Source organism: Hyla sarda, chromosome 3 (assembly GCF_029499605.1).
Source record: "Hyla sarda isolate aHylSar1 chromosome 3, aHylSar1.hap1, whole genome shotgun sequence".
Lineage (NCBI taxonomy): Eukaryota > Metazoa > Chordata > Amphibia > Anura > Hylidae > Hyla > Hyla sarda.
In genome coordinates, this window is record NC_079191.1 from 250,723,127 (window position 1) to 250,738,588 (window position 15,462).

Here is a 15,462-nt window from a genome sequence, read left to right on the forward strand (position 1 = left end):
AACAAGGGGTAAAGTGAACCTTAATACCCAACAGGGGTTTCATGACTTTTGCAAATGTAAAAAAAAAGTAAAATTTTTTACCTAAAATGCTTGTTTTCCCAAAAATTTTACATTTTTGAAAAGGGTAATAGCAGAAAATACCCCCCAAAATTTGAAGCCCAATTTCTCCCGATTCCGAAAACACCCCATATGGGGGTAAAAAGTGCTCTGCTGGCGCACTACAGGTATCAGAAGAGAAGGAGTCACATTTGGCTTTTTGGAAGCAAATTTTGCTCTGGGGGCATGCCGCATTTAGGAAGCCCCTATGGTGCCAGGACAGCAAAAAAAAAACCACATGGCATTACATTTTGGAAACTAGACCCCTCGGGGAACGTAACAGTGTTACAGTGAGTTCTTACACCTCACAGTTTTTTTGAAAAGTGGGCCTAAATTGAAAAATTTGATTTTTTTACACTAAAATGCTGGGGTTACCCAATTTTTAACATTTTCACAAGGGGTAATATGAGGAATTGGGTTACAAATTTTGGAGGGCTTTTTCCCCTGACTATAAAAATCCATCCACATATGGGGTAACGTGCTGGGCGGGCGCACAACAAGGCTCAGAAGTCATAGAGGTCACTTTGTATTTGTGGCCTATGGCATATCAGTAGCTGACGGTTACATACATTCCGAGGAAAATACAAAAATGAAACACCCACATGTGACACCATTACAGAAAGTACCCACCCTGAGGAATGGGTATAGGGGTAAAGAGGACATTTCTAACGCACAGGGGTTTCCTAAATTTATTTTCCAGGAATGGATGAAGGGTAGCTTTTGAAAATTGCAATTTTCAACCTATGCTATGCTTCATCTTTTTGGGAACAACTAACATGTGACTCTGAATTGTCGCCTGGAAATACGACAGAGTTCAGCGAGAACTCTTCGCATTTGAGGCGGATGTTTGTTACGGACCTAACAGTTACATACATTCAGAGGAAAATACAAGAAAGGAACACCCATATGTGAGATTATTACAAACAGTACACCCCCTAGGGAAGGTGTATAGGGTGAAGTGGAGATTTGGAACAGATGGGTGTTCCCTTCATTTATTTTCCAGGAATGGATGAAGTGTACTATGGGGGGAAGAAAATTGCAATTTTAGAACTGATATGCCAATTATTTTCCCAGAATGATGACCCAGAGTACAGCCAAAAGTAAAAAGGATGCCCGCCCCAAACCCTATACTCTGAATCATCATTCTGGGAAGGGGATGTGTGGGGCCGTCCCTATTCTGTTACCTCAAATGCGCAACCCGCTCAGGTGGGGAGAGAGAGCGTTGCGCATTTGAGGCAACTGCAAACCTCCAATGCTGTTGACTCTGTGTCCCATGACCCATTTTTTAGGGGGAAGAAAAAAAAAAGATATTGGGGGTATTGAGAAAAAGGTTATTTTTTTTTTTGGGGGGGGGGGGGGTTTGGTATAAAATTTGGAAGACAGTGTACCCTGGACTGGTACATTGGAGTCGAATTGTGGGTAATTAAAATTAGGGCAAATGACGGAAAATTTAGTACTCCATGGAAGTGTGATACTCCCTGAAGCAGCCTATGCAGAGGCCCGGATGATCGGGGCAAGTGTCGCATTGAGTGGTGGTGTCCTTCCGAATCCCCCTCTTGCGACACACTCTGCATTTCTTCTGAGATCGTCCCTTCTTTCCAGTGTGGGGGATCACACATGGAAAGTGTTGGCCGGGGACGATCCGGGGACCTGAAGTTACAGAGGTGCTCTGACCCGCTCTTTGGCGGTCACCATAGATGAGGGCCTTTAGAACTTCCTCTTGGAACTCCAGGTATGTCCCTGTGTTGCCAGCGTTCTTGTACAGTACAAAAGAGTTGTACATGGCAACCTGTACCATGTAGACCGCAACTTTTTTGTACCATATCTTTGTTTTCCGCATGGCATTATATGGCTTGAGGACTTGATCAGAAAGATCAACTCCCCCCATATACCGATTGTAGTCCAGAATACAATCGGGCTTGAGGACCGGTCCCACGGTACCTCGCACAGGGACAGGGGTGCTGCCATTCCCATGAATTGTGGTGAGCATAAGGACATCCCTCTTGTCCTTATACCGGACCAACAACAGGTTATCATGGGTGAGGGCACGGGACTCACCCCGGGGGATAGGAGTCTGCAGGGGATAGGAAGGAAGGCCTCTTTGATTCTTCCGGACTGTCCCACAAGCGAGCGTGGATCTGGCGGCGAGGGATGTGAAAAGAGGGATACTAGTATAAAAGTTATCCACGTAAAGGTGGTAACCTTTATCTAGCAATGGGTGCAAAAGGCCCCAAACGATTTTCCCGCTAACACCCAGAGTGGGGGAACAATCTGGGGGTTCAATGCAGGAATCTCGTCCCTCATACACCATAAACTTGCAAGTGTACCCGGAGGTACTCTCGCAAAGTTTATACATCTTCACGCCATACCGCGCTCGCTTGGTAGGGATGTATTGCCGGAAGCTGAGTCTCCCCTTAAAGCTGATGAGCGACTCATCAATAGCGACCTCCCTTCCAGGGACATAGGCCTCCCAAAATCTGGCCCCGAAGTGATTGATGACCGGCCTGATTTTATACAGGCGGTCATACGCGGGATCAGTTCGGGGGGGACATGCCGCATTATCAGCATAATGCAAACATCTCCGAATGGCCTCGAACCGGGAACGTGCCATGGCCATACTGTAGAGGGGTGTCAGGCAATATTGGAGTGGGGACGTCTTTTACCAGACACAGGGTTTTTTAACTAGACCCATATGCAGCGCAAGGCCCCAAAAGGTCCTCATTTCGGCTGCATCGACTGGAGTCCAGCCGCCGGGTCTAGCTAAAAGTGAGCCCGGGTTAGCGGCGACGAACTGTTGGGCATACAGATTCGTCTGTGTAACCATTAGATTAACAAAGTCGTCACTGAAAAAATGACCGAAAAAGTCCTTTTCAGTGAACCCGGCGATGTTAATCTTGATTCCTGAGTCGCCAACAAACTCAGGAATCACGGGCTCGTGGTCCGCTGGCTCAGCCCAGACAAGTTCTCCGGTACGAGGTACCAGTGACCTTGGCAGGGGGGCTTCACTAGTATGAGCGCCAGGGGGACTCATACTAGCATGGGGCACAGGGTCAAGGGCAGAGGAGGTTTGCGGCACCGCACGGTGGCGTCTCCGCCGCCTTGGTGGCTCATCATCTGAACTAGATGATGAGGAGGACGATGAAATAAGGAAGGTGGGGTCTTCATCGTCCTCTGAGCCGCTCTCGGTGTCGGAGGCAATTATGGCATATGCCTCCTCCGCCGAAAACGCTCTGCGGGCCATTTCCCTACTCTAATGGGGATACGGGTATGTGTGTGTGTGGGGGGGGGAAACTTTATTGGTGTGTGTGCTGCGTGTGGTGTGGTGCGATACTACCTCCCTAACCCGCCCTAACCCACCCTAACCTAACCTAACTAAACTAACCCGCCCTAACAGAAAAAAATATAAAATAAAAAGGGGACTTTTAAAAAAAAAAGGGGGGACTTCTAGCGCAAAAAAAACCCTGCGCCAAAAAAATAAGCGTTTATCTAATCAGTGGTGTGCGCACTGATTAGCGCTTGTGGCGGCAAGGGGCGCAGAAGTCAGAGGGGGGTCCGGCCACTCAGCCCAGAACAGTGGCTGGTGGCTTGTACTCAGACCCCCACACAAAAAACCCGAAAAATAAAATAAAAAAACGCTTAACCCCGGAAAAAATGCACCCGCCTGAAAAAAAAAAAAAACGCTGATCAGTGATAAATCACTGACAGCGGTGGGACAGGCTGCACACACAGGTACGGTCCGTCCACACAGTACACGCCTGCTACTGGTGGCACGGACCGCCTATGGGTGCAAAAAAAAATACGCGTTAACCGAAAAAAGTGCCTTTACCACAAAAAAAAACGCTGATCAGTGATAAATCACTGACAGCGGTGAGGCACGCCACACACACAGGTAAGGTCCGGCCACACAGTACACGCCTGCTACTGGTGGCACGGACCGCCTATGGGTGCAAAAAAAGCGCTGGAAAACGCGTAAAAAAGCGCCGGCACCACAAAAAAAAAACGCTGATCAGTACTACGGGACTGATCAGCGGCGGGTGGGCTTTAACAAACGGTGGCGGACCGCTCTTTTATAACTAAGAGGGTCCGCACACACGCTTAGGGAAAAAAGAAAAAAAAAAGATCTGCGCCAAAAAAAAAAGGCTGGCGGCAGACCGCAGCGACCCAGCAGGGCCGGGGTCACGCAGCTAAAGGTGCTACGGACCCACGGACACCCACTGAGGTACGCCGAAAAAAGAAAAAAAAAGAAAACTTTTTTTTTTTTAACCCTAACCTGTCCCTACCTAAATCTAAAGCTATCCCTGGGGATTTCTGTGCCAAGGGGCCACAGAAAGGGGGCAAGGGGCACTTTTTTTGGACTCAGGGGATGGTGGGCAGCACGGGGCTCCGTCCTGCACACCAGATCTCTGTGGAATGGTGGGCAGAACGGAGCAACATGCTCCTACCCCCCACCATCCCCTCCCATTACACTGTGATTGGTGTGGCCACTTTGGCCACCCAATCACAACTGTACTGAGGGGGGTGGCCACAATGCCAGCCCCCAGTACAGTACGGATGGTGATTGGTGGTGTATACTACACCACCAGTCACCATCTATATCCGGGTAACAGGGTCACACGTGACCCTGAGGACCCGGAACCGCTGCAGAACGCCGGTTAGTAGTTACCGGCGTCCTGCAGCGATCGCCTCCTCCGGACCTCCTCCGGCACACTGCCGGGATGTCTGCTGATAGAAATCAGCAGACATCCGGCTCCGATCCCCGCCCGGTGAGCGGCGGGGAACGGAATCGCAGCGCATCGCTCATCTGAATTGATGAGCGATGTGCTGCGATCGCCGACATGGGGGGACATAATGACCCCCCTGGGCGATATGCCGGGATGCCTGCTGAACGATTTCAGCAGGCATCCGGCTCCGGCGCCCCTCCGGCTAGCGGTGGGGGCCGGATTTCCCACGGGCGTATGGATACGCCCTCGGTCCTTAAGGACTCGGAATGCAGGGCGTATCCATACGCCCTATGTCCTGAAGAGGTTAAAGGGTTAAAATATACCTGACAAAAAATTATATGTATATGTGTGCAACCACTTCACAGCCTTTTGTGCGAAAACTAACTGCGCAAGAATTTTGTGCCAAATTTCGGCCAATTTCTTTTTTGTCTTGTCCACAGTACTCTCTGTTGACACCTCTGTCCGTGTCTGGAACTATCCAGAACAGTATAGGTTTGCTATGGGGATTTTCTTCTGCTCTGGACAGTTCCTGATTTGGACATCAGGTGTCATCAGAGAGCACTGTTGACAAGACGAAAAAGAAATTCAAAAAGGAAAGAATTTCCTCTGTAGTATACAACTGCTAAGTGAATAGAAGTAATTTACAAATCTGTTTACCTTTCTGGCACCACTTGATTTAAAAAAAATTTTTCCACCGGAGTACCCCTTCAACCCTTTAATGCAGAACGACTGGTATACCCGTCGGCTGCTGAAGTAGGTTTTCGCAGAGCTTCACATATTTGCAGCTGCTGCTGCATCCCGGGGGCTGAACTTTTCACCTCCGGTTGTCTCTAGCAGGTGAGAAGTTCTGCTTAACCCCTTCGCGCAGAACGCCGCATTTATACGGCGGGTAACTCGATACCTTCGCGTATTCCGCCATATAAAGGCGGCATTCTTTAAGCGCGCGCTCCCACGGCACTGATCGGGTTAATTAGCTAAAGTCCCGGGGTGTCCGGCGGGGCGGCCGGTGTGTGGTGGGTGCACGGAGAACCTGGAGGTCCAGTGTGCAAAGATCCGGGGGTCTGTTGTGAGGGTGGCGGAGATTTGGAGGTCCGGTGTGAGGGCAGCAGAGATCCAGAGATCCGGCACGATGGCGGGTGCGCGGAGATAACGGGGGAAAGTGCCCTCCCCCTGACAAGTTGCAAAACTACAACTCCTAGCATTTCCAGACCACTCCCGCCCGACACCCTGGGACCCCATTTGAGTAACTCGATCAGTGATCTGGTGTGCAGGGGCGGCCGGTGTGTGGCAGGTGCACGGAGAACCTGGAGGTCCGGGTGCGCAAAGATTCGGAGGTCCGGTGTGAGGGCGGCGGAGATCCAGAGGTTCGGCGCGATGGCGGGTACGTGGAGATGACTGGGGAAAGTGCCCTCCCCCTGACAAGTTTCAAAACTACAACTCCCAGCATGTCCAGACATTCTGGGCATGCTGGGAGTTGTAGTTTTGAAACATCTAGAGGACAACGGTTTGGAGACCACTGTGTAATGGTCTCTAAACTGTGGCCCTCCAGATCTTGAAAAACTACCAGCATGCCCGGCAACAAGCGGCTGTCAGTACATGCTGGGAGTTGTAGTTTTGCAAAAGCTGGAGGCACACTGGTGGGTAAACAGTCTGTTACCAAATTCAGTGTTTTCCCACCAGTTTGCCTCCAGTTGTAGTAGAACAAAAACTCCCAGCATGCACAGTCTGTCAGTTCATGTTTAAAGTTGTAGTTTTGCAACAGAGGGAGGTTTGCACCCGCAAACACCCACTACCCCCCACAATGTGAATATACAGGGTACATTCACCCAGGTGGGGCTTTACAGTGAGTTTCCCAATGCGAGTTTGAGCTGCAGCAAATTTTCCACGGCAACTTAAACTCCTAGTGGGAAACTCACTGTAAACCCACGCCTGTGTGAACGTACCATAAAAACACTAACTACACTACACTACCACAAAATTAAAAGTAAAACACTACATATACACCCTTACACAAGAACATCCCCCCTTCCTCCCAAATAACAATGCGTTTCCAAAACAATGCGTTTCCAAAACAGAGCCTCCAGCTGTTGCAAAATAACAACTCCCGGCATTGCCAGACAGCCATTGACTGTCCAGGTATGCTGGGAGTTTTGCAACAGATGGAGGCACCTTGTTTGGGAAACACTAGCATAGGGTATTAGTGGTGGAGGAGGCAAGAGTAACGTTTGCATCCATGCCCTCCCCTATGCAAATCCCTAATTTAGACCTCAAATGCGCATGGCGCTCTCTCACCTCGGAGCCCTGTCGTGTTTCACGGCAACAGTTTAGGGCCATATATGGAGTATTTCCGTACTCGGCAGAAATTGTTACAAATTTTGTTGGACTTTTCCTCCTTTTACCCCTTATGAAAAGGAAATATTGGGGTCTACACCAGCATGTTAGTGTTGTTGTTAGTGTTGTTCCAAACTTTTCATTTTCACAAGAGGAAAAAGGAAAACAAGCCCCCCAAAATTTGTAATGTAATTTCTCCTGAGTACGGAAATACCCCATATGTGGACGTTAAGTGATCTGCGGGCGCACAACAAGGCTCAGGAATGAGAGTGCACTATGTACATTTGATGATTTGCACAGGGGTGGATGATTTTACAGTGGCTCTGACATAAACGCAAAAAAATAAATACCCACATGTGACCCCATTTTGGAAACTACACCCCTCACGGAACATAACAAGGGGTATAGTGAGCCTGAACACCCCACAGGTGTTTGACAAATTTTCATAAAAGTTGGATGAGAGAATAAAAAAAATTTTTTTTATATTTTTTTTTACTAAAATGCTGGTGTTACCCTAAATTTTTCATTTTCACAAGGGAAAATAGGAAAGAAGCCCCTAAAATTTGTAACCCCACTTCTTCTGAGTAAGAGCATACCCCATATGTGGATTTAAAGTGCTCTGCAGGTGAACTACAATGCTCAGAAGAGAAGGAGCGCTATTGGGATTTTGAAGAGAAAATTTGCCTGGAATTGAAGGCCACGTGTGTTTACAAAGCCCCCATAGTGCCAACAATGGACCCCCCCACATGTGACCCCATTTTGGAAACTACACCCCTCACGGAATTTAATAAGGGGTGCATTGAGCAGTTACGCCACACTGGTGTCTGACAGATTTTTGGAACAGTGGTCCGCCAGTGGGGTGTAAATACTCACTGCATCCCTTATTAACTAAAAGTTGTCAAATACCTGTGGGGTGTTAAGGCTCACTGTACCCCTTGTTACATTCCTTGAGGGGTGTAGTTTCCAAAATAGTATGCCATGTGTTTTTTTTCTTTTTTTGCTGTTCTGGCACCATACGGGCTTCCTAAATGTGACATGCCCCCCAAAAATCATTTCAGAAAAACTCACTCTCCAATATCCCATTGTCCCTCCTTCTCTTCTGAGCCTTCTACTGCGCCCCCCGAACACTTGATATACACATATGATATATTAACTTACTGGAGAGAAATTGCGTTTAGAATTTTAGGAAGATTTTTCTCCTTTTACCCCTTTTAAAAAATCAAGAATTGGGTCTACAAGAACACGCGAGTGTAAAAAAATTTAGATTTTGAATTTTCTAATTCACTTTGCTGCTATTCCTGTGAAACACCTAACGGGTTAACACACTTGCTGAATGTCATTTTTAATACTTTGAGGGATGCAGTTTTTATAATGGGGTCATTTGTGGGGTATTTCTAATATGAAGGCTCCTCAAATCCACTTCAAAACTGAACTGGTCCCTGAAAAATTCTGATTTAGAAAATTTTGGGAAAAATTGGAAAATTGCTGCTATACTTTGAAGCCCTCTGATGTCTTTCAGAAGAAAAACATGTCAACTTTATGATGCAAACAGTTGACATATTGTATATGTGAATCAATATATAATTTATTTGGGATGTCCATTTTCCTTATAAGCAGAGCGTTTCAAAGTAAAAAAAAAAAATAATTTTCATCAAATTTTGGAATTTTTCACCAAGAAATGATGCAAGTATCGACAAAATTTTACCACTACCATAAAGTAGAATATGTCAAGAAAAAACAGTATCAGAATGAAAAGTAAAAGCAACCCAGAGTTATTAATGCTTAAAGTGACAGTGGTCAGATTTGCAAAAAAGGCCTGCGTCCTTAAGGTGAAAATGAGCTGCGTCCTTAAGGGGTTAACCAATGTATATTATAAATTTACATATGCTATTATCTATGTGATATAAACGTTTTTACAAGTGCCTATTTGTTTACTTTATTGTACTCATGTGCCATGTTCATTTATTTGGTCTGGTTTGTTTTGTTGTACCCTTGCTTACCTAAAAGATCTTGGTAAGTAAATATATTAATATTATTATTATTATTTCTTTTTATTTAGATGTTCTATAGATCAAAAGAATTTTGCAATTAAAGAAGGTTCATCTTCCCCGGGTGCCGATGAACAGGTTTGGTTAGAAATTATGTGAAATGGCTACTCTTAGTTCTATTAAAGAAAAAAAAAATATATATATATAACACTTTTTTTTTCCCGTTTTCAGCTAAGTGTCACACAAATTCTTAAAGATCTGGAATTCATTCTTGACCTAGAAATGAGTAAGTCACTTTCTAAACATTTTCCCAACTTCTTTTGTAATGTTGGTTGCCAGTTTGGATCTATTATATTATGGTTTTCATAATCAAAATCTGCCAATAACCTCTATACTCAAAGTAGACCTGTCAGCAGAAAAACAAGGATGTACATAAGCACATGGCTATTTAGGGCCAGTCATCAGGATTCATGGCATACCTTTTTTTTTATTTTACCTCTATAGTCTATTCCACGCTGAGATATAAGCATTTTTATCAGCCTTTAAAAAAAAAGTTCATCCAGTATAGCCTATTCTTTTTATTTAAATAAGCCTTAAAGGGGTACTCAAGTGGAAAACTTTTAAAAAAAAAAATTAAATCAACAGATGCCAGAAAGTTAAAGATCTGTAAATTATTTTTATAAAAAAAATCTTAATCCTTCCAGTACTTATTAGCGGCTGTATACTACAGAGGAAATTCTTTTCTTTTTGGATTTATTTTCTGTTACGACCACAGTACTCTGCTGACATCTCTGTCCATGTACTGTCCAGAGCAGTAGCAAATCCCCATAGCAAACATATGCTGCTCTGGACAGTTCCTAAAATGGACAGAGGTGTCAGCAGAGAGCACTGTGGTCGTGACAGAAAAAAAATCCAAAAAGAAAAAAGAATTTTCTCTGTAGTATACAGCCGCTAATAAGTACTGGAAGGATTAAGATGTTTTAATAGAAGTAATTTACAAATCTGACACAAAAGAAAAAATGTGTGCAGCTCATTGTATCCGAGGTTAAATGCGGCCAAAAGATCGATCCCCACCGATCCAAAATGTACAATTGTAATTATTCTGCCATAGGGCCCTAATGGCAATAGAATAAGAATAAATATGGTAATGCCAAATATGGAATGGTCAGCAATGTTAATTGTTGAGAAATGCCGATAATCTGGAAAGGAACTATTAAACCCGCAATTAGATGTTATATGAATAGTAGTTTCTGCACTGTTTGACTTAGACTGTCCAGAGTCTTTGCATAGATAATGGTTGATTCTCACCGTGTCTCAAGCTGCCGGTCCCGTACTGCGACGGGCCGATGGTACCAGATCCTGTGGTTGTTAGGGGGTTACCAGTGGATATTTCATAGGCTGGTCCTCAGGAGCCTGTTAGGTACGGAGCTCTGGCATGAGACTCCTCTGTGCGGTCCGTGCTGGTAATGTGCCCGTATCGTCGTGTCAGAACCTCGCTTGGATCTTTAAAGCAGGATACTCGTGGTGCAAGCAGCAGGCTGAAGGTGCGCCCGGTGAGTAAGACAGCTAGTTTAGGAGAACAGGTGCGGTGGGCGGCCTCCTTTTTGTTCTTTGTATGTCGGCTTCTATAGAATTGGCAGTGCGTTCCTGTATTGCTCTCTAATCTCACAACATAGCCATTTAGCCCAAGACAAGCGCAGATCCTTCCTAAGCATGTCCATTACTGTCTGCCAGGTACACACTAAATACACCTTATGGTGGATAACCCCTTTAAGTCAATCCGCCAGGGGGGCGAGAACCTTGATTATAATATAGGCTGTGTTCCGTGCAGTGACTATTGTTGGGGGCATGCACTTTTAGCGAAGGAGGTGTGACCATGTGGATTTGGATCTGCTGAGTGTGTCAGCACCCCCCCCCTTTAATAAATATGCATGCCCCTGCTACAGTAACTTAAAAAAAACACAGCCCATATTAAAATCAAGGTAGCCTCTTCTCTGATGGATTGCCTTGATAGTCAAAGGGGACTGCAAAATCCTATAACTCAGCAATAGGTGGACATTCCTTGTGTTGTTCACAGGTATGTGAACAGGCCCTCAATAGCGATGCATAGGTTCCTTTTACTAATATAAATGTAAGACAAGATATAATTAATAATAATAATAATAATTATTATTATTTGTATTTATTTGGAAATTAAAATGTATTCTCTGTTTGTTAAATGTTACTGTAAGTACTGTAAGTTTATTGTGTCTGTACGCAATCGACTCTAATGGGTTTATTTCTTCCATGGAATAATATAATGATAAGCTAAAGAGAGAGAAAAAAATACTTCTACAAAAATGGGCAATGTTTATTTAGGTGTTCATAATGTAAGAAAATGTATTAAAAAAACGTATGCATTTATTTTTTGATGCCAACTGTAACATACGCTCTGAACAGCTGGTGTGCCCTAATCATTATGTAATTGAGCAAATAAATACTTGAGTGTTATGGCATTCAATGAAAACTTCTTATTTTAGGGACTTGGATTTGTTTTTGGAGAGTCACACTTTTTTTCGTATTTTTTTTTTCTTAGTGTTGGCAAAGGATAAATCTTATGTTTTCAATTATCCGCTCCACTGCATAGGTTTCTAAATGAGATTTTTGATGCAACTTCTGTGTAAAGTTGATTACATTGAGTGTTCTGGAAAGAAACAATGACAATGCCATTTCCTCAGAAGCATACAATAGTTTAGAGACAATGAATGCGGCACATTCAAACAGATTGTATTTTCTGCACTTGGATTTCTACAAAGACTTCTCGTGACCATTGTACTGTATCTGTTTGTCATTTCAAGCATATTTTATAAAATGATAAATTATATGGGTGAGCAAACTGTTCAGATTGTACACTGGACCTCCTGACAGATCTAAGGAAACTTGTAGTAGCAGGAAGTCACGGACTGGATACTTACTGCATATATTAAGGTTTCTGTTTTAAAAGTTAGACTACATTAAAATATTTAACCCATTCACTCAGCCATCATGGAGAGCTTCTTTACACTCTGTGATAGACATGACTTTTTAAGATGCACTATTGGTGGCTGACCAAATACATTTTTGTCCCACTGTAGATAACACTATAAATCCAGAATCACAGTGTGTTTTTTTATTGTTTAAAAGTAGCAAAACCATAATATAGCTATATAAATTTAGCATGGCAGTAATCATACTGACGAAGATTCCATATAACATATTCTATATAGTGAATGTCGTAGAAATGAAATCCCAAAAATAAAGGTATTATGGATGAAATGTTACTAGGATTTTATCAATATTGTGCATTGAATCTGTTTTTCCATTTGGTAAATGTTGATAGATGTTTTCTAGGCAAGAAATTTAGCTATATTTAAAAATCGGTAAAATTACATGAAGTACTGATGAAATATGAATGCAAAACATATCAAATATGGAACACATGTGGATGCATTACTATTTAAATCCCTCTCTATAGACTTCAATTGGTGTTTTCCAAAAGGATGAAAGTAGGATATACTGAGTTTTAAAATACAAAAGTATGTATCCACCAATATGAATAGCCCCATAGTTACCATTGGCGCCATAACACTGTCTGCAAAAAAATGGTTGAAGTATGGATGCAATATATGCGAAAGCACTTTATGGAATATATATACACACACACACACACACACACACACACACACATATATATGTGTATATATATATATATATATATATATATATATATATATATATATATATATATATATATATATTCACCTACCTCCAAAAAAGAAAAGCGGCACTCTAATGGCAAAAAAATGGTGTATTTATTCACCCATCAAGTCAATGCGACATTTCAGCCTCACAATGAAGCCTTCCTCAAGCCTGATAAAGGCTTCATTGTGAGGCTGAAACGTCGCATTGACTTGATGGGTGAATAAATACACCATTTTTTTGCCATTGGAGTGCCGCTTTCCTTTTTTGGAGGTGTTTGAAGAAGGGTATGGAGTTTGAACCTGTGAAAGCAGAGCACCCTATTTGGACTTGAAGTACTATTTTACAGTGCCGGTTCCCTTATTCTTTGCTATATATAAATAAATATATATATATATATATATATATATATATGTATGTATGTATATATATGTATATATATATATATATATAATATAATATAATATATATTTTTTTCTTCTGTTTAGATTTTTTACAGTTTGTACATTTTGTTATAGAGTGAAAAAGGGGTATATTGAAGATTCCAGCTATTAAATGAAAAGTGTAGAAGTTGAATAAAAGCTTTCCTACTTTGATGAAACTCATGATCTATATTTTGAAGGAAAGTTGTCTGACAATCTATGCCCGTACATTATGTTTTGTAGTTAATTTTGTATGAGTACATAGGCAATGATCCCATTTGTAATTTACGATTCAGAATATTATTTGTTCTTTCTTCACCCAGATAATTACTTTTATTTATTTTATCTTTCTCCTATTCTTTTGCTTTGTAAAAGGAGCTTCAGTGCATAGTTTTTTTTTATCATTATTCATGATTTCAAAATAATATCTTTAAGGCCTATTCTTTAAGGTAGATCTCTTTATACTAAATGTATTAAGCAGAAGGATAATGTCAAGAACTGTCTGTAACGTGTAACAAAATTGGATATCTCTCAATGGGATGAAAATGTAAATGTAATTTTTGTCTTATCATGAATGCTACATTTAAAAAGCAAAAAAACCTTTCATGCCTGCAATAAAATAAGACCAGGCTTTTCCTTTCTTTTTGTCTCCTTGGGGGATGTTAGATTTCACATGCAGACAGGCCAACCTATACAATTCTTTGTCTACTGTATAAGTTGCTTTCCTGCTCTTATTCTTGCTTTTTATTATTATTTTTTTAATGACTGACTTATTTTGATGATTGATCCTCTTAACTTTTTCTCCTAAGTTTTCACTTATGCTTTCCTCCTGCCAGCGCTTACAGAAAATCGACAAGCCTCTTTGTACTTAGTCACAGTATATAAGAAATAATAGGAATAAGGATGAGCATAATTTGCATAGTGTAAAAATAACTTTTTCCAATTTTACTTTTACTGTACTATTTATCTTACTACACATTTCATATATATGAGAGCATATATATTCACATAAGGGAATTTGTCTATCATGCAGTAGCTATTATAATAATTTAACAAATAATCCTTTTTCTCTTTTATCTATGTTTTAATCCTATTATAACAAAGTATTTTTAGTTCTTTGTACTTATTTCTTAAAGCTGCGATTAGGTTACATACTATGGTGTAATTTACCTTTCCTATTTGGCAAGCTTGCTTCAGTGTAAAATATTGGTACAGTATGGCCTCAAAGCATATGGTGTAGTAATCTGTATGCAACAGTCTCTGTGCTTTTCCTATTATGATCAATAAAAACTTTGCAACTGACTCCCTGCTAGCTAAAGATATCTGGGAGACAGGGCTGCAAAAGTGAAACATGTTCCATCACTATATCAGTCACTTACTTTATTACTGTTGACTTTGCTTATCAAGAACTGATGATCAACTTCTACTATGTTTGTACGAAGGAAGAAAGTCAATCTAGCCATCAGTTGCTGAATTGACAAAGTAAACAATCGCAGATCCTGTTGTCTTTTGCAAATGGCTACAAAAATAATAGCTCTGTTGTAGGAGTCTTTTTATTTATAAATATATATATATATATATATATATATATATATATATATATATGCAGGAAAACGAATAGGGTGAAAAAACGGTATTCGGAGGCACTTCTCAAATTGCGAACATAGAGATTCAGGCTGAACAGGATAATGAATATTTTTTTGGGTATTGGGGAAAACTCGTTTCGGCATTAAGTAATGCCTTCCTCAGGTCCACGGCAGCACAGCTACTGAGCAGGATCTCCATACCAGTACCCCAGCACACTGAACACCAATGGAACTTGGGAACTGTTAGTGGACCTGAGGAAGGCATTATTGAATGCCGAAACACATTGTCCCAAAAACCCAATAAATTATTTGTTATCCTGTGCCGCCTGAGTCTGTATCTATGTCCGCAATTTGAGAAGCGCCTACGAATATCAGTTTTTCACCCTATTCGTTTTCCTGTATACCCAATATCGGCTTCTTGCCTTGAAGTCTGATACCGGTTTGAGTGCCGCAGCCAGTATCCTTCCATATTATCGTCATCATCATCACAATTACACATCTTATTGTAATCCATAAACGGTCGGTATATCACTGCGGTGTGGTGGAGGGTGCACACCAGTGGATGTACCTCTTCAGGGAGCTCCCCCTGTTTGTTTTCCTT

General features: G+C 42.0%; 1 protein-coding gene across 1 annotated transcript in view; it reads left to right on the forward strand.

Annotated features, from left to right (window-relative positions):
- Positions 1–15,462, forward strand: part of LOC130362263 (uncharacterized) — a 163,881-nt gene that overhangs the window by 87,101 nt on the left and 61,318 nt on the right. Inside the window, exons 4-5 of the mRNA XM_056566449.1 lie at positions 9,208–9,274; positions 9,368–9,422. Of these exons, the coding sequence (XP_056422424.1) occupies positions 9,208–9,274; positions 9,368–9,422 (122 nt within the window). The remainder of the gene's footprint in view (positions 1–9,207; positions 9,275–9,367; positions 9,423–15,462) is intronic.